At 38.5% G+C, this 20,974-nt stretch overlaps 1 protein-coding gene across 1 annotated transcript; it reads right to left on the reverse strand.

Moving 5' to 3' along the window:
• Positions 1-1,243: 1,243 nt before the first annotated feature.
• Positions 1,244-9,078, reverse strand: LOC129237681 (short stature homeobox protein 2-like). The gene is made up of 4 exons (XM_054872570.1): positions 9,054-9,078; positions 2,550-2,728; positions 2,394-2,479; positions 1,244-2,341 (listed from the first exon to the last, which is right to left on the reverse strand). Exons 1-4 carry the CDS (start codon positions 9,076-9,078, stop codon positions 1,756-1,758), a joined length of 876 nt encoding a protein of 291 aa, XP_054728545.1. The 3' UTR covers positions 1,244-1,755.
• Between the last annotated feature and the right edge of the window lie 11,896 nt (positions 9,079-20,974).

Consider the following 20,974-nt stretch of genomic DNA (forward strand, 5'->3'; position numbering starts at 1 on the left):
TACCTTCTTATCATTATTGACCCACTTCCATTTTCCCACTGCCAAATAAGACCTCATTTTCTAAGCTCGCCACATCATCATCGTCAGACCGCTACCTGCCCACCCGATTGAAGAATTTTCAAATAACTTTCATATGTGTCACATCGGCGTAGTGCAGGAGCCAAGTAAGGGCTCTTTCTGTTCCCACCTACATAAATCCTGAAGCCAAGAGGAAGCCATCCCATTCCCATTTTGTCTGGTTAGACAAAAATGCGACTATCTTTAGAGAAGTTTACATTTCCTCTGGTAGCGAAGTGGTGATTAAATCTCTTGATGGGGTTGTCTTTAATTCCATCACTGCCCGTAAATGCCGGGCATCTCTTAAGGAGATAGCGCAATATTTCCGCATCCATTTGATATGGGTGCCAGGGCATAGTGACATACCAGGAATTGTAAGGCAGACAAATTAGCGAGAGGAATACAACCACAGCGTGGTGTAAGTAGTATAGTCACTTCAGCCAACACGAGATGGGTTGATAGTTTGACATGTACAGCTACAAAAAGAATTTGACATAAACGAGACGCGCTCACGCGCTCAAAGTCGCTTCCTAATGGGTCAAGGAAAAACGTCTCTATGTTAGTTGCTTTGATCACTGTCTCCTAGGACGACGTGCTAAAAGATTGAACGTACCTCATTTCGACTATTTCCGAAGCTGCAAGAATGAGGAAAAGTAAGAGTCTCTCAGACATCTGCTCTGTCACTGTCCCGCGTGACATGCCAATAGGTTTGGATACCTTGGCTTATTGATTACCTTAGGGATATAAGTGTCAGCCAGACCAATGGGTTTGCACTTAAAACAAAATGGTTTAACTAAGAGTAGGTGGTAGATTTCGGAGCTGTTTGAGAAATTGCAATTCAAGTTTTTTTGTAAAGAAATAAATATTATAATTAGGGGCAGCGAATACCCAATTTGTTGCGTGCGGTCCATCTTTTACTGACAAAACTATCCCATAGGCAAATCAGCTGTTCACTAATCCGCATAACGACTGCCTGTCACACTACAATTTTTATCAGAATTATATAACTGCACCGATAAACCCGATTAACGACGCCGTCTGTATAGGCTATTAGGTTAATGTAAGCCCGCAAAAATAGAAATGAAGGAGTTCTTTGTGAAGCAAAAATGAAAAAACTAAACTTTAAAATTAGATTAGCTCGTTCAATAACTCTGTCGAGTTCATTGAGGACTGATATGCAGTACCGCGATTTGTGCGACCTTCTCTCAAACGTTCAATATTCCACCTCGATGAATAATTATTTGCCATTAACTTAAGTAACAAAAAATTACAAAATTTGGTAGTAAAAGTTACACAGAGTAGGCGAGGAATATTATTTTGACCCACTATACATTTGCTATGGCATAAGTGCAGAGCTTAATGACCTACTTTTTCAATTTATACTCGTACACATACAAGTATAATATGTGTGTATGTATGTATGTATAATTTACATTTTGGCAATTGGCATAGTAACTGTTTCCTCATATCTGTCGCTGAGTGTGCACACCTCTACATGTGCAAACATACTTCCTTACTACGTAATCATATTTCTACCTACATCTACGTATAGTACAACGTCTCTTACTCCATCATACGACATGCGAGCGTACACACATACATACGCATGTATGCACTCATTATTATATAATATTAAAATATAATTTACAAATTGGGCTAATACAGATTTTTCTTCAATTAATTGGATAAAAGGGTCTACTAATTGCCATTGAATTTGCACGGCGTGCGGTCGACATGTATGCCACAGTTGTTGCTGCCGTTGCCGTTGCTGTTGCCCTTACCAACTGTTTCGGCACATACTGCGATGCCCTCCGCAGATGCAGCATCGGCCTGTGCGCGACTGGTGTAGTACATCAGTGTCATCATTTTTAGCATTTTCAGCTCTTTCTTATCCTCGGCTACTGTTGAGTTGTTGCAGCCTTGACTGAAATGCGCCACCATCGGTGGCTGTGCGGCTGTTCGATCTCGCTTCTTCGCTGTTGTTGCCATGGCGCGCGCTGCTGACGCTTCTGTTGCTGGTTGCAATTTCAGTGGAGACATTGATTGCATTTGGCTCAAGTTGCTCATGTGTTTGTGCTGGTATTGACCTAATTGTTGTTGCTGATGCGGGTGTTGTGTGGCTGACTGTGATTGCAGGCAAGATAAAGGCGATATTGGGAGCAAGTGGTGCGCCAAATTGTGGTGGTTGTTGAGCGTGGCCATTAGGTGTTGTTGATGTTGCTGTAGGCGCTGACGGCACGCCGACTGGTATTGGTGGCTGTTGATATCTGCTGACTGGTCGGGTCTTTAAAATACTTAAGTCATTAACATTTTCTAAAAAACTTTTATGTGCTGACAATTGTTTCACGCTCTCAACGTCCTTCTTCAGCTCCTCCATGTCACGCTTCAATTTGGCTCGTCGGTTCTGGAACCAAGTGATCACCTATTTTTAGACGTACAGTGAAATTTGTGAAATACGCTTAGGTGCTTGACGGATTGATACGTTGACTTACCTGAGCATTGGATAGACTTAGGGCTGCTGCAATTTCATCACGATCGGCCGGTGATAAATACTTTTGGTAGAGGAAACGTTTCTCGAGCTCAAAGATTTGATGATTGGTAAATGCTGTGCGTGATTTACGTTTTTTCTTTGCATTTGGTCGCGTAGAAAAAATGTTAAGTGTGGCAGGATCTGAAAGTAAAAAAAAAAAATTTCAATAATATATATACAGTCACTCACAGCTTATTTGATACAGATACGATTTTTTTGTAAAGTGTTCTATATTTCATAATATTTTACGAAAATGGAAAAACGGAGTACGCAGATACATTTGATATGATGATACCTATGAAATGAGACTCTTTTTTTCAATTTCAAACGTTTATTAACAAAAAATGGTTACAAATTTAATCTTCAAAATAATAGCCATCGCTAGCGACACATTTTTCTCATCTCTCAGGCAAATTGTGGATGCCGCGCCAAAAAAGTGGCCGTCTTTGGCCGCAAACCAATCATCGAGCCATTTTTTGGCTTCTTCGTGAGAATTGAAGCGCTGCTCGGTAGCTGCGTGGCCCATTGATGCAAACAACTGATAATCGGAAGGCGCCAAGTCTGGCGAGTAAGCCGCATGCACCAGCGGTTCCCAATCGTACGTCTCCACCAATTCCCGGGTCGCACTTGTTCGATGTGGCGATGCATTGTCATCAAGAAAAATTTCTTTGTGACGCCGATCGGCATATTCTGGGCGTTTTCGGTATATAGCGCTGTTCAAATCGGCCAATTGTCGTTGGTAGCGTGCACCGTCAACTGTTTCCCCTGGTTTTAATAGCTCGTACCAAATCATACCACGCTGATCCCAGAAAACACACAGCATTGCCTTGCGACCGAAGCGATTTGGCTTGGCCGTTGTTTTTGGCTTGTGGCCGGGCGGACCATACGAACGTTTACGCTTGGGATTGGAGAAATACACCAATTTTTCATCACCCGTAACGATTCGATGCAAACAATACTTCTTTTTGAACCGGGAGAGCAGCATTTCACAAGTGGTTTTACGATGACCGCAAATCGTAGTTTGAAGGCACGAAATTCGACATTTTTAAGAGCGACAAAAATGCATTGTTATATGAAACGTAACATACAATGAACTGAATATTGTTGACAGATGACAGACGAAAAAAACAAGACATTTGGAAGGTTTAAAAATACTCCTAGCGACAGCTGTGGACTAATAGCTGAAAGTCTCATTTCATAGGTATCTACCTGGTATTTTATTTTATTTCATCTCTCAACATAAAATACAAAAAAGTGTCCACTCATTTCATCGTAATGCAAAAAAACAAAAACATACAGAGGGTCCACGCCGCAGCTTAAATAATGCAGTTAAAAAGGAGCAACTATATATTTCTTTTTATTTTTTTTTTTTATAGTTTTTTTTTTTATATTTAATTTTTTAAAATTTTAAGATATTTAGTACTTTTTTGAGTATCCTTTATAATCTACTACAGCTTGAAGTCAACTAACTTTTTTGTGTATTCTGGGCGAATTTGGTACCACTCGCCTTTTTAAGATCAGAATTGTTATGGATGCCATATTTTCAACGAATTTTCAATGACTTTCACATCCAGTGATTGTGCAAAAGTTTCAACAATGTGGGGTGATTTATATTTAACCCTGTTTGTTTTATTTGTGACTTCTGCTTAGGGTCGTTATTTTGATAAAAGCAAAAGTCGTCTCCGATTTGTAATTTTTTATCGCTTTCTTATTTTTTTTTCGATAAGGGTCAAATTTCCAGCCCCAATTGATGGCATGTGTGCCCAAACCATAACGTGGCCACCGCCGTGTTTTATAGTAGCTCGAAAATGTTGGGTTTTGAGCTCCGTATTGTCCTCGCGCCATATAAAAGGTCTGCCAACTGGTCCAAATTAGTTTATTTTTAACTCGTCTGCAAAAAGTACGGCGCTCCAAAATGCTGGTTTCTATTTAGAAGATCACGCGCAAACTGTAATCTCTAACTTCTAATCCTTTCACTTACACTTTGCTTCCTCAGTACTCCTCGAACAGTTTCTGGATCGCAAGTTTTACCTAAATTCTTTTGTGGGCATTTTAGCAAACTTTGAAGCTCTTAGTGCTGGATTTTTCTTCACTTGGCGCACTAACCACATCAGAACTCGTTTTAGAGGTATGGTTCCTTCGGCAAAGTTTCTTATTTTGATCCTTAGAATATGATTTTCACAGAGCAATGGGCGATTTTTTTGCCTCCCCACAAATCGACCCGGCCTAACTGACCGACTGGTGAAAAACGTGCGTTCGCCAATGATTTGTGTGCAACGAGTGCTCGTCGTAGATTTTTTCACGTTACAATGTTCGACGTTCACGTGTTGTCCCAAGTGAAGATTTGATTCGTTCATGGGTACAAAGTTTCCGGGTAAGAAGTTCAGAGGAAAACAGTCTGCGGTCGAGGGCCAACCGGGCATCGAGAAAAGTTTGCACGTAATCCGAATATTCCAAAATTATTGCGCTTGAAATATTGCCTATCGATTACACTTGACGTACAAATTTCTGTGAGCCAAATCTATTTCCATTTAAATGGAAGTTTAAATAAGCAAAATCGTATGCTGCCCAATTTGTGGGGTTGTACATTATCGGATTAGGTCGACAAATTGCAAAGACACTTCAAGCCAAATCCTAAGGATACCAGACTTATGCAATTTTGCTGGAAACAGCAGCGGAAGAAAGCCATTTTTTTACATTGGGTCTTCATATGAAATATACGAGGGGGTTCAATAAGTACCCGTGTTAGAAATGAAGACACCATTTAAAAAAAAATTGTATTTTTCAACATAGTCCCCTTTTAGAAAGATACACTTCTCACAACGCTCTGGCCATTTTTTAACTCCTCCAAAAAAATAAGATTTGTCGAACTCTTTTACGAGGTGTGTTCAAAAAGTATCGCGAATTTTGAATTTTCACAGGTTACGTAAGTTCGAATTTCGATTTTTTTGTGGCGATATGTTGGTACTGATGTCTCTCACTCATGCCGAGGAGTTCGGCCATTTTGAATGTTCAGTTAATTGTCAACAGCTGCTTTTCTTGCACGTGTTTCGGCTCGCCTTCGATTTTTACCTTTTCAAAAAGATGGATCAAAGAACCTGTATCAAATTTTGTGTGAAAAACGAAATTAAGTGCACGGATGCATTCCGAATGTTGACTGTGTCATACGGAGCAGCTACTTTAGACCATAGCAACGTTTATCGGTGGTACAAAATGTTCTCAGAAGGCCGAGAAGATGTGAACGACGAATAGCGAGCCGGACGCCCGAGAACTTCAACAACAGACGAAAAAATTGATGAGGTGAAGAAAATGGTATTGGCCAATCGTCATTGCCAATCATCGTTAGAGAATCTGCTGAGGACCTAGACACATCGATTGGCTCGTGCCATTCGATTTTGGTCAATGATTTGGGCATGAGACGGGTCGCCGCAAAATTCGAACCAAAACTGTTCAATTTCGACCAAAAGTACAATATACCGCATGAACATTGCTAATGAGATGTTGTACTCTGTCCGCGACGACCCAAATTCGCTGCAGAGGATCATAACTGGTGACAAATCGTGGGTTTATGGTTATGACGTGGAAACCAAAGGTAAATCTTCTCAATGGAAGCTGCCGCACGAACCAAGACCGAAAAAAGCGCGCCAAGTTCGGTCGAATGTAAAAGTTTTGCTTGCCGTTTTCTTCTATTGCAGGGGCGTTGTGCATCATGAGTTCTTGCCACAGGGTAAAACGGTCAATAAGGAACATTACCTGCAAGTTATGCGCCATTTGCGCAAAGCAATTCGTCAGAAACACCCGGATTTGTGGAGGAACAAAAATTGGCTCTTGCATGACGATAACGCCCCTGCTCACACACCTTTGCTTGTGCGCGACTATTTGGCCAAAAACAAGATACCAATGATGCCACAGCCACAGTATTCCCCAGATCTGGCCCCCTGTGACTTTTTCTTGTTCTCGAAACTGAAGAGGCCCATGAAAGGGCGACGCTATGCTACGCTACGATTGACGAGATAAAGACGGCATTGGAGGAGGAGCTGAACAAGATAAAAAAATAATACTTTGACGTGCTTCGAAGATTGGAAAAAACGTTGGCACAAGAGCATAATATCTCATGGGGATTACTTTGAAGGGGACAAAATAGATATTAATGAATAAATAAATAATTTTTGAAAAAATACAAAATTCGCGTTACTTTTTGAACACACTTCGTATATAATAGTTTGATTAGAAAATCGTGAATAGTTTATAAAATATTTTGGAGTGTTTTGGTTACTTCGAAAATTTCCTTTTATTTTTCTAAGTTGCTTCAAGATCCCTAACCGGTTGACCTTTGAAAATTCATTGATCACAACAATAAAAATCTGATATTCAGTAGCTGTGCGTGGCTTTAATAGTACTTTTACGAGTTTATTGTGTGAAAGATCAAAAAGATCATTCACACTTGTCTATTCATTCATGACTACAAACATACATACATAAATGCATATAAAAGAACGAATGCATGTATGGATGTATGTATGTATGGATGTACTGTGTACATGCGTCATGGCAAGTGATCTATAAAGAAGCGGACGCAGTTAATCGAAGATGAAAGCATTTAATTGTTTCTAAAGAGATTTAGTATCATTTAACGGCGAAGGCAGCAAATTTCACTGGAATTCAATTAAATCCAGCTACCGTAATTTGATTAAGTAACGCCAACAGCAAAACAAACTACAACAAACAGGTGAACAGATTCTTTTCTATTTGTATTTTCAAGTTGATTTTCAAATGATTACAGTTCATAGCTTTTAAGTGAGATTATAATTACTCAGGTTTGCCTCACTCTGCAATGGAGTTTGGCATTTGCGAGTAGAAAAGTACACGAAGCACACATACATACATACATATGTAATTTTTGAGGGTGGCAATACATGCATATTTACTCACATATATAGCGTATGGAGCAGCGTTAGTTTTATATTTTTTTAATGCGATTTTTATTGCCATTCGATCTTTCGATTTTGAGTTCGTTTCGCTACTTTTGTTGATGAACTTTATTTGTTTATGGCGTGTTTGCCGGTGATTTTAGCTGGTGATTGATGTTTGGCGGCGGAAATTAAGTCAATCGATTTTATTTCAGCTTTTATTAATTTTTTTTTATGAATTATTGCTTTTGTTTTTAGAAATTGTTTTCATAAAACTGTTAATATTCTTTTTAAGTGAAGTGTTTGCCGACAACAGCATGAGTGGGCGCGTACGTTACAAAAAAAGAAAAAAACAAAAACAACAAAATAAAAACACTTAGGTGAGGTAAAAAGATCAAATAATAATAAATATGCTCAGCTTCTTTCGAAAATAATAATGCAAACAATGAAGGAATAATAAAAATAATGAAGAAATATCTGCTTCTTAATAATATTTGAAATTTTCTATTTTTTTTTCGAATTTGTTCAATATTTAAAGATCTTTGAACGTCGATGAAAAAGAAATCCAAAGCGGATTCATTAAAGGTGGTGGCACTAGATGAACAACACAGTTCTGTACGTTTGATTATCAAAGCAAAGTATTGAGAAACTAGAAAACAAATAATGAATTCGCCTTGTTTCATTCTGAGCTGACAGCCACATGGACACGGCGAAAGAAAAAAACAACTCAGCTGATTGTTGTTGTCACCTTTATATATTATAGATTCGCCTTGAAGAAATCCAAGCAATTCAGAATTTGCATTTATTTATTATATTTTATTTATTTAATGTTAGAAATTAACCAACAATTATTCTTACTGATTTACTACAAAAGTAAATTTAACAAAAGAAAAGAATTAAGTTACCGTAATGATTTTTCTTACTCACTAAATGCTACAAAAATATCATTATCGTAAAGTTAAATTGCAATGGACAGTTCAACAGAGCAGAAAAACATAGTTTAGTTAATGTTAAATTGAAATCAATAGAATTCGACACCTCTTTGAGTTCGTGAGGGAGCAGCAATAGGAGCATTGCAGCAGGCATAATTTGTTCTGAACCTATTCAAATGGAATGGATATTTTAAAGACCTGGTAGGTACTGAAAAGCTAATCGTTTCTAGACGACAATTCCCCTCAAATAATATTAAGCAAATAAAAAAAACAGCGACAATATCGATCTTCTACTTTCAAGCTTTTGAGATTAAATACCACGCATCGCATATATGGCGACAGCACTGAAGACAATCCGATATCAAAAGGTGTCCAACAAGGCTGTATACTCTCCCCTCTCCCTTTTTACACGGTAGGTACGTTCCTTAGAAAAGCGTGCAAGTCACACGACCTTGAGACGAGAGATAAATTTCGTTTCCAGCGTTTCCACGACAGTCAGTTCTATGTTACCGAAACGACCCGGATTTATATCCGGCCAAGGACTGTCACTCCAGCAGCATTCCCCGTATGTAATATGGGGAATGTTTATGCTGATTCAACAACAACGAGGGATAAATTGCTTACCGAAACGACGACGCAGTAAATCCATTGTTTCACGGGCTGCATGGCAAGTACCGCCGTCTGCCGTCTTGTTGGAACCAAATGTTGTAGAGATCACGGGCTGCAATTTCCGGTATACGGCATCAAAAAGTCATTTATCATGGCGCGATAGCGTTCGCCATTCATTGTTGCATTGGCGCCCGCCTCTTCTTTAAAGAAATATGGGCCGGTGATTCCTCTGGCCCGGCTGCATCAAATTTTTGTTTTTAATGAAAGTAGTGGTTGTTCTTGAATGCTAAAAATGGGCTTCATCGCTGAACAAAATTAGTTAGCTTGAGTGAGCGATGAACACTTTTCACAGAGCGTCGATTTTCGTAATACAACTGTACGATTTGTAAACGTTGTTGAGGCGTAAGTTTTTCCATGGAGAAATGTTAATGTATACAAAAAAAAATTACGTATTTATTGTAGTTTGACAGTAGTCACGCGTGATTTGTCAAAACAAGTACCTCCAATCTGAGCACCTTGTCTGATCTTTAAGGCGAATGTACCATCAGTAATCTTATATGGATCGGAAACCTGGTTCACAAATAATTGGATAGAAAACAAAATTCAAAGCTGTGTGAATAGATGTTTACGCAGGATATTGAAGATCTGGTGGCTCAATGACGATCTATATGAGAGGTGCAAAATCCAAAATACGAATGATTTCGAATTCAAAATACATTGCGGGCAGCAATTTCGTGTTTTTGTATACATTGTACCAGCAATTTAGAAATATCAGGTCAGTCCATAAGTTCATGCGTATTTCACCCATAATTTCAGCGGAATATAACGGAACTAATTATATTTTCTTTAAAATATATTGTGCATTCAACAAGTGATTTTAATCGCGGATAGAAGCACGTGTTGTTAAAAAATAAAATGGAATCTTCGAACGCGTATAAGAGGCATATTTTGCATTTTTTTTTATAAAAGTGTTAAAAATGCAACAACTGCTGCTGCAGAAATAAACACTGTGCACGGAGAGGATACCGTGAGTGTTAAGACTACGCACAAGTGGTTTTCAAATATCCGAAGTGGTAACTGCGACGTGGAGGATGCCCCGCGCGCTGGTCGTCCTGAAGTCTTTAACTCCGACGCCTTGCTCGAACTCGTGGAGCTGAGCCAAATTTGATAGTCGATATGATAGCTCAGAGGTTAAATTCATCGCATGGAACAGTTCACAGACACCTGGTTCAGTTGGGAAAGGTTTCAAAGCTGGGAAAATGGGTTCCGCATAGACTTTCCGTCGCCAACCTTCAGCAGAGAGTGAATGTGTGTTCTCAGCTGCTGCAACGGCTTGAAAATGAAAGTTTTCTGAACCGTATCGTTACTGGTGATGGAAAATGGGTCCTTTACAATAATCCTGTTCCCAAACGCCATTGGTTCTATAAAGATGAAACACCAGAACCGACTCCTAGAGATGGCCTTCACCCCAAGAAGATTCTCCTGTCTATTTGGTGGGATATGGCCGGTATTGTTTGTTATGAATTTCTGGAACCAAACCCATCAGCTATCAAGCCTGAATGAGCCACTTAACAAAAATCGACCGTCTTTAGTGAATAGACGCAAAGTTTTGTTTCACCACGACAGCGCAAGACCTCATGCTGCAAGGCAAACATAGCTGAACGAGCTTAGATGGGAGCTACTGCCGCATCCACTATACTCTCCGGATATTGCACCTTGTGATTATCACCTTTTCCGTGGACTCCAACCCCATATGAGTAACAAGAACTAATCCTCAAAAGAAGCTATAAAAAGGGATATCGAAGCGTATTTTGGCTCAAGGACAAACAATTTTTTGAGCAGGGAATTTAAAATTTGCCTAAACGTTGGGCAAACATTGTAAATAGTGAAGGAAAATATATTATTGATTAATAAATACTTTAAACATCTTTTTTATTAATTTTAAAACCATCTTTTATGGCTGCACAAAATATTGAAAAACAATTTTTTCGAAGGTAAAGAATAAAACACAGTTAGTGTATTTTTCATTTCTACTTATTAGTAACATAATTAAGAATTTTGACTATATTATGAAAGTAGCTATTTGACTAAATTTCCTCCCTAATTTGTAAGACAATTGTCAAAATTAATGTCTTAGAATTTTTTTATTTTTACTTCTGTCAAAATAAATTGTGTAAATTCTTTTTTATCAAACCGGTGGCCTTTTAATGCTTAATGAATTAGAGCAAAGTAGTTTATTCGTACAATAGTTACTGCCTGATCCTTTTTGTGCAGACTCAAATGTATGTACACATGTCTGTGTTGGCATTAGCTGCAGCCAGCTGCACGCGGCTGCTACTCCTGCCGTCACAACAGTGGGAAAAGGGGCGTTGCTCTCCATTTTGACTTACATAAATGCGGTTATTTGCTCAATTACAAGTTTATGCAGCAGAAAACATCTTCCGAACCACTCAAAAACTCACAAACGCACACACAACAAAAGAGACACATCAAAGCGTATTTGTTAAACAAATTGACGCCCCTATCACTCGTTGCATGTGCCTTTATTTTTATTTTTTATTTTGTGTTGTATTTTTCGGTTTTGCACGTCTAAGGTGTTAAAAACAACGCGTTGTCCTCTGTCCTCATGTGCCCGCAAACGAAATGGCGACATGAGGTTTCGAGCAGCTGCGGACAATTTATCCTTTTTTTGCGTTTGTTTTTGTTATGCTGTTGTTACTACTGCCATTGTACAATATTTCAACTATTGACTTAGCTGACAACACACGTCAGTGGGAATTGAAATTAGGAAGACATCAAAAATGTTGGAAAAATGTCCTCCCCTAAATGCCACTGGAGGCAATAACAAAAGAGAGCAAATAAAAACCTAAATAAATGGGCGCTGTTTTTGTGGTTGCTTTAAGGCGATCGCTTAATATTGCTTAATGCAGTTAGAAATATACAGCGATTTTGTGATGTGTTATATTATTAGAACTAATCTAAATTTAGTTGACACAGTAGCCATGTGCAAACTTATGATGGGAGGTATTGTTTTTTTTTTTCTTTTTGGTAAAACAGGAAGTTTATTTTAATATCATATTTTGAACCTAAGCACGCCATAATTGCTAATTGACAGATATTAAACATTTAAGCAATTATCCGGAGCGTTGTGTGTTGGATAAATGCAAATTAGTTGGTGTATTAAACTGCATACATTTAACAAATTAGCCAATTATAATCCGATTTTATCGACATCTGGTAAATGTTGATCATTCAGTTGACAAGTAAATTGGTTATGATTAATTAATTAGGGACCAATTTATTATAAAGCGCACAACGCTATCAAACTCAACTTTAAAGTCAAGGAAAAGTGATGGGCGCAGATTTTTATTTTCAAAGTCTTCTCTTTAATTTTATGTACTGCGTAAATTTAGTATATGTTGGATTTGGCAAATCTGAAGCCGCACTGATAAGGCGAAATCTTTTCAATGATACTCAGTCTCTCACACATTTCCGTCGATAGAACTCTAAATGGGTTTTTAACAAGAGGTGTTATTTTGTTATTCAAAGAAGAATGCTATTTTTTAATATAAATGTTCAGATGTTTATTTCATTTGTAAAGAGGAAGGTATGCCGTTAATAGTGGGAAATAACATCAGGCAAGTGACCACTACGACCACGCTTACAGGACAATATCCTTTTCATGAAAATTTCCATAACCGAATTGCAAAGTGGCTGCCCTATGTCCTCGATAGCCTCACGAAATCCATCTTTGAGGTCTTGAATCGACCCTGGGCTGTTGACGTAGAACTTCTCTTTCACGTGACCCCAAAGAAAAAAGTCACAAGGTGTTAAATCACAAGGCCAATTGTGATCGTGATCACCTCTTCGAGAGATAACACGGTCCGGAAACTTTTTCCGTAAAAGATCAATGGTTTCGTTGCTTGTGTGGCACGTAGCGCCGTCTTGCTGAAAATAAACGTTGTCCAGATCAATATCATCCAATTCCGGCCATAAAACATCGCGCAATCCATTCACCTGTAACACCTGTTATTGGAAAACACATACAACACATAATATGTAGGCGTCTTCTTCTTTATTTGCCAATCCGATTTCGAATGCAGGCGATCACACAGTTTTACAGATTTAAAAAATATATAATAAAAATAAAGTATTGCACTCATAACAGTGTCAGTAATAACATTTGAAAAAGTATAGCACTTGTATTGGGTATGGGAATAAGTTTACGTCCTTTCTTATCCAAAGCTACGAATTATTTAAACAATTAAATAAAATTAAAACAATTAAACAATACGTGAAATATGTGACATTGGAAGCTACAACTTTTTCCATCTTTCAGGCAGCATATGGCCTCCTTTGACGAAAAAATCGAGTTCTTTTGACTTGATCCATTCATTGTTTCCAGTTTGTGGTGCTCTCGTAAGAAGTGAACCGCTTTCCAATAAGGCTTGACTGCATTGATCAGAACAGATGGTAATCCGAAGGTGCAATGCCTGGGAAATACGACAGGTGGGGCAAGATTTCCCTATTCAGGCGCTCTAAATATCTCTGGACCGATTTAGCAACGTGTGGCCTGGCGTAGTAATGCAGTAAAATCAGTAGTCATGTCTACCGCCCCATTCCGGCTACTTTTCTTTGAGAACTCGATTCAAACGCATTGGCTGCAGTTAGTAACGATCGCCAGTGATGGTTTCAAATGATTTAAGGGGTTCATAATAAATGACACCCATCTAATGCCACCAGATGTACAACATAACCTTTGAAGCATGAATATTTTTTTTCGCTGTCGATGAACCTGGTTCACCTGGCAGGCTTCAACACTTTCCACGCGTAAGGTTGTCATAATAGATCAATTTTTCATCGCGAGTGACGATGCGATGCAGAAAACTTTTTCTTTTCTGCCGTTCAAGAAGCATTTCAAACGTCACCAAAAGTCTCTCTATAGCCCTCTCCTTCAATTGATGTGGCACCCAGTTCCCTGGTTTCTTTACCATTCCTATCGCGCGCAAACGTTTACCGACGCTTGATCCGTCAACATTCAACTTTTTAGACCTATCATCAAGAGTTCGACATGCGTCTTCGTCAAATAAATGTTGTAGTTGAGTATTTTTCGGTACCCCTTCGCGATCTTTATCACTCACGTCGAAATTGCCACTTTGGAAGCGTCTAAATCACTCTTTACAAGTTGTGTTTGATGGAGCGTGATTACCGTAAATATTCATTAATATACGACACGTTTCAGCTACACTTTTCTATAAAAGGTAATAATGAACTATGACTTCTCGCAAATGCTGTTTTTTTGGCACGAACGTAGACATTTTTGACGTCAGATAAAAAAGGACCTTTACGCTTCAAATGAACGTCAACTACTGAGATCGAGACCTCACTTATACACCTTCAAATCACCAGTGTATTACTAGAGCGAACACAAAAACAGTATCAGCAGCGATAAAATGGCGGAAACTTATTCCCATACCCAATAAATAATGACGAATAAATTACAATAAATAATCATAACATTAAATTATATTTTTAACAGCTTCATCATAAACTTCTCGATCTCTTGCTACTGTTAATACTGTTCCTATGCTTTGGATTCCAATCTAATGCCTAATGTTTCTTAACCAGCTTGACTATTTTTTGCCGATTCCGCGTTTTCCTTCTATCTTTCCTTGAAGTATTAATTACAGCACGCGATATTTGTTACCTTTTGCCAAGCTTTTCGTCTCTTAATAATAGTAAGCAATTCTCGATCTTCCCGAATTCTTTGCATTGCTTTTAGGATTCTGCAAAAGATCCATATCTCAAGTGCTACCAGTTTGTTTAAATCAATGATTTTTATCGCTCATATCTCCATAAAGCATAAAGTAAAACAGACAATACGTTTAGTAATATGGATTTTAATTTTAATACTAAAGTCATGATTACTTAATACATTTCTGTAGGTATAAAATACTGCTCTTGAATGCTCTATTCTACCTCTTATTTTATTTAAAAAGATCCCAGTTTTCCGTAATCCAGCAGCCTAAATATTTGAAGTTTTGCACTCGTGGTATATTTAAGTCATCAACGGTTAAGCCTGTATTTAAGTAAGTATTTCTTCTGCTATTTATCAGGTACTTCGCTTTGTAAGCATTGATTTTCAAGCCATAATTCTTGATTACTAACACTCCACTCAGACTGCCTGCTAAAAGGGTAGTCTCATCAGCATATCTGATATTATAAGGGGTTACCCCACAGTAATTTGCTCAAACGGCGGATTTCTTGTCCTTGTATATTAAATTAACCAGAGTCCGCTTAGAGCTCTGTTAGCCAAGCCTTAGACATAATTTCACATAACTCAGGCCAACTACCATACCAGCAACAGGCGTTTCTGGGTAACAGAAACTCCACTTAAGGGGTTCCGGTGGTCTAGAGCTCGAAAATTTAAGGTAGTTTCAGGAAAAGATAAGAAAAATGAAAAACGATATTTACATTTTTTAGTTTTATTTAACTTCTTTTATATATAAAAATGAAAAAAAAAATTTTTGTAATTTTAATAATTTTAAAACTGGCGCTGAAGTTGACTCTCCCGAAATATTGGACCTGGACAGTGTTGTCCATTTTGGCTCTTCTATTTATCTGAAACACAAAAGTCAGATGAATTATTAATCAGTATGATTATTATTAGTTTTTTAAACGAAAACTACGAAATAATTGTATAATAGCCATTCATGTTGTGAACAACAAAAAAAGTTCAGACGATTCGGTTGAAGAGATTTTTTTTTTTGACAACACCAGGCCGAAAAAATAGCTTTGAGATAATTGAGTTTAAAGTTTTGAGAGTGGCCGCGTGACGAATCTGACTCTACCTGCTAAAACGGCCGTAGAATCGAAAATACTGGGAATATCCCTCCAAAAATTTGACAGTATATTCTTAAAATATATATATATATTCTGAAATATAAAAAAAATCGAGTTTTCGAAATTTCTAGACCACCGGGACCCCTTAAATTAAGAAATATTATCCTAAATAGCTGTATGTTAGCCATAACGATATTTACTGAAATTGAAATCTATTATTGGTGCCACATCCATAAATAGCTGATATTTATATACGCAAAAAAAAAAAAAACAAAAAAAGAGGTTGTCTGTAAAGACGGTTTACTGATCAAAGTTTAACGGTACAACGTTATAAGAAAATACTGATGGAATGGTTGCATTTTTCAAAAGAAAATCTTAATTTTATTTGTTTGATAGATATTTTGTATGGATATAGAGAAGGAGGTAAATGGAATCGCAATGGAATTGATCAAGTTACATTTACACAAGCGTGAAAAATTACGAAACATTTATCAAATTCATAAAAGTCATGTTCAATTTCGATTGTGCATCAGACGTTAATAAGTCAACAACACTAAGAGGCACCATCATCGATTTGACTTTTACAAGACACATTAGACTCGAAACACCCCCTTTCATTTCCTATCATTGTCCTATTCTCAACAGAGAAATGGTTCATTACCATGCACACAGGAAGAAGGCATATGCAAATACAAGTATGTGAATTTATATACCTACATATGCTCATATACATACATATACATACATATATATGCTCACTCAAGTAGGACAGAGCCAGATGTCGAACGTTGCCGAACGCGGGAGCCGATTGTGCCTCTTTGTCGTTCGTTCCACGCTCTCGCTTGCAGTTCAAGCAAGGTAATGACGTATGAGCAAGATAACGACGCATTTTTTGGTGCGTGCAGCCAGCTACATCGAATTATAAGACGTTATCACGTCAAAAAGCAATCCTTGCAAATATTTTTTTTAATTGTATAATAAAGAACAATATTAGTGAACAATACTGAATGCAAGCCCTGATTAGAGAAATATATAAGTATAGTGCCTTCAAAGCATACGGATCTTTGAACTTTCTGGCATCTTCATTTATCAAATTTACTCATTTGTCTTTTCAGAAACCAGCCGCGGTTTCAAAATCATTTGCTTACTACTGTGGACAGAACTCTCAGTTACTCACGCTTTTCTCTCCTACATTGACTCCTCGTACTCTCATTGTTTTCTCCTACATTTGCTGCTATAACTCACACGTTTCCCCGTAACGGATTATCACTTGTGTTAACTGAAATACTTTTATGGATTGCTATATATATATATTGTTTGTTATTGCCAAATGGAGTAATAGAACATTTATTTCAATAACACAAAAATCTTGTGAGAAGCGATTTAGTTCTACTCGGTGTAATGCCTCTCTCTCACTTGAATCCCTAGTACACCAACAAGTTCACGAGCAGGTATGATACTGGTACGATGGAATTTGTTGGTAAGCCTGTACGCACTAAATTCTAATAAAATACACAAATTATTAGCTAATTCAACTTGTTTTCAATCCGACTTAAATGAGGTTTCAACACGACACTTGGCGTTCGTGTTATGATTTAAATTAATTTATGCACGGCTTGCGCATAACTCAAGGTATTTAATTAATTACAAACAAATTGGCGCTGGGCATGAACTCGAGTCAAATAAGCGCCCCAAGCATTTACGTAGGTATGTAATTGCTTACATGGCTGCTTGTACGCGCAGGTAGTAACACCGGCAATCCGCATAGAATCATAATAAATATACATTAATTGCCTTCGCATACATAAATATAAACGACTGCAAACCTAAATGAACTAAATTAAATGCAAAGCAAAATTAGTGTGGGTAAGGTAAACGAGGAAAAATATTAATATAAAGCACAGTGAATATAATTTACTTTCGAAGGCAGTTTGATTAGCAAAGAAGCACATAACGAGGTGGTGTCATATCTGAAGCAACTATAACTAATATAATTATTAATAATTATTTCAATCTATTGGACTATCAGCCCTATCACTGAATGGTGCGTTCGATCTTCGGTATTTTTATTTAGCACTGCAGAGCCATGCTTACCTTACGTGGGAAATCCACAGCCTTACACGAGGTCGTAGGGACTGTGGAAAAATCTCTGCAAGGCAAATTAGAAGGTGCTTTTAATAACATCAGAGTGGAGTCAATTGCTACTGCGTTAGATAGATTAGAGGTGGAAAGACCTATCTGTCTCTAGATCTCGTCCCTGCTTGGCTGCAGGAAAGTTAATGTGGATCAATCAGATCTCTCTATCCGCAAACTGGAGTTTGAGGACCGTGCCAGGCCAATCTTTCGAAATAGGCACGATTGGAACGAGGGGAAAGTCTGCATCGAAGCTTGTATCTCTGTCTTCACGGACGGTTGCAAGATGGAGCAGGGCTTCTCTCTAAATCAGCCAATTTATCTATCTCCTTTAAACTGCCGAGCACTGCTAGTGTTTTTCAAGCAGAAGTCTTTGCGATCCTGCAGGCATGCAAAATGCTTAGGGAACCCGGGAGCGAGGGAGATATTATATTAACATTTTGTTCGATAGTCAAGCGCCGAGATTAAGGCTCTGACGATGGCATGATGTAGAACGAAATTAGTAAACTCCTGTAAAGAAGATATCAAATCTCTTGGGTGCGCAGGTAACATTTCTCTAGTCTGAAATGAAACTGCTGTTGAGCTTGCCAGAAAGGGCACTGAATTGGCCTCAGAGACCTTCCATCAAGTCATCGGCATCCCCCTGAGTTGTTAAAGGGGAACTGCACAAATTATTTCTTAGGAAATCGCAGAAAAGATGGAGCTCAATTTCTTCATGTGCTATTTCGAAAACCCTTTGGCCCCAGTACAATACATGAAAGACTCAGGGAGTCCTTCGGACTCCTCGCCACTCAATTTCCAAACTCGTAGCTGTGTTTACCGGCCACTAGACGATCGGCACACATGCGGAAAATCTAGGGTTACCATATAACCCCCATTACAGAAGATGTGGGGAACTTTCGGAAAAGGAGGTTGTTGAGCATTTTCTCTGTAATTGTACGGGTTTGGAAGCTAGACGATTAAGATATCTGGACGCTTCATTCTTCTATTGCTTACACAGTTCAAAGAAGCATTTGCTAGGAACTAGGAACTGTGAAATTTGTAGGGAAATGCGGCTGCATAAGCATGCGATGACTAAGAAAAGTTTGTTCGAAGAACAAAGTCTATAAGGCCAAAATGTAGACCACAAACTAAAGAATAGCGCGGCCTAAGAACTAGAGAAGTCCAAGTGCATTTTTACTGCTTTTATTATAATACTAAGCTGGCTATCGGCACATTTCTCTTTAAATATAATTAGTTTTATTTAAACAGTAACAGCTTAGAACCTTGTTCCTAGGGTAGAGCTGGCCATCGACAGGAGGGACTATGCTATGGACATCTTCCCAGATATAGAGGGGGCGTGTGATAATGCCACTTTAGATAGTATGTGTAGGTCTGCTAGTAGACACGGCGTAGTGAATTGGATTTGTTCGATGCTGGCCCAAAGAATCGTCTTGGTACGAGCAGGGGAAGATCTGCTGGTGTCATTTGGGGTTAATAGAGGTTGCCCCCAAGGCGGTGTGCCGATCCTCTGCTCACCACCTGAAACGATTCGGGAGTCTACGCACAAGAATATGCGGACGATGTTACCTGTTTGGTAACAGGACCTTCGCTTTTGAACATTTGCAGGAAAGTGCAGAAAACTCTGGATCTGATTGACACTTGGTGCTGTGCGAATGGGCTATCGGCAAATCCACCAAGACTGGTATTGTCCTCTTCACCAGAAGGAGGAAGCTTGATGGACTCGTTCTGCCAAAGCTAAAAGGAGTCATAATCCAAGGAAATTAAATATCTTGGAGTAATCCTCGATAGTAAGCTCTTCTAGAAATAACTCGTTGAAACAAAGACAGCACTGACAGCTTTCTGGCCGTTCAAAGGTGTCTTTGGGAAAACCTGGGGTATTTTTCCTAGCAAGGCCCTATGCGTCTACACAGCTATGATAAGACCTATTATTACCTATGCATCAGTGGGAGTCAGGAGAACCTTATCGAGACTACAACGGACTGTGGCCATCTGTTGCATTGGAGCTTTTCCGATTACTTCAGGCCCGGCATTAGATGCTCTGATTAGTCTACTACCACTTGATGTTTTCCTGCAAGGAGAGGCCTTGAGGCCTAGAGGCCACTCATACATCTTGAAGATCATCTACTGGCTGACACACAATGGGAACTGGTCCGGCCCCTGTCCGGCATTGGACAACAGAGCAGGCATGGACTTTGATGACACTTGACTTTGAATTGTGACACTATTTGTTACTTAACACGAGAGTTGCCTTCTAGCAGGGTCGTCATTGCAATATTACGTGTGATGGGCTATAATTCGATAAATTTATCGAAAATCTTTGTATTTTTTGGCATAAACGTACATAAACGTTTTCACTTAAGCGCTGTATTTGTTCTTGCTTCAGTGAGTAGAAAAATTTACCTCGCGCTTTAGATGGAATTAACTCGTGAGAATTTTCGTGCGAAGATTTATTACGATTTTCTACGTGGATTAACAAGACATGAGAGCATTGTTCAACGTACATGGTATTTTGGCTTTGAAGTACGACACTTAGCCACTGTGAAATGCTTGTAGAACCGTGCACTCGTTGATGAATTTTTCGAGGATGAATTTTGTAAAAACCCTCCAAAAACGATTGTTGTGCCCGAAGCAATCGATGTTTTGCTTGAGCTGATCACTTTGGTCACCAAGAAGAATTGGATTGTTGGATACCACAAAATTTGACATTTGCCCAAAACGAAAATTCGGACTCGTGCCGTTGGGTGTGCAGAAATGTTGAAGAAATTCAATCGGATGTCTGTTTGAAGCTCTACAAGGAGCATAGAAAGGCATATCGCAAGATGTTATTGATGACTTTCTATCTTGAATGCTTAAAAGATACGTTGTAGTGATCCAAAATAAGGGATTTTCTACAAAATATTGGCAAAGAAACGTATTTGCTTACACCAATATGGGGGTGTAATGTCCATTGAATTTTT

The sequence above is a fragment of the Anastrepha obliqua genome, chromosome 1, assembly GCF_027943255.1.
Source record: "Anastrepha obliqua isolate idAnaObli1 chromosome 1, idAnaObli1_1.0, whole genome shotgun sequence".
NCBI classification, from domain to species: Eukaryota; Metazoa; Arthropoda; class Insecta; order Diptera; family Tephritidae; genus Anastrepha; species Anastrepha obliqua.

Excerpts from the sequence above, each read along its gene's own strand:
- LOC129237681 (XM_054872570.1), bottom strand. The coding sequence starts at position 9,078 with ATGGATTTACTGCGTCGTCGTTTCG. Across the intron at positions 2,729-9,053 it reads TTTACTGCGTCGTCGTTTCG|ATCCTGCCACACTTAACATT; the intron begins GTAAGCAATTTA and ends TTTTACTTTCAG. Across the intron at positions 2,480-2,549 it reads TAAGTCTATCCAATGCTCAG|GTGATCACTTGGTTCCAGAA; the intron begins GTAAGTCAACGT and ends GTCTAAAAATAG.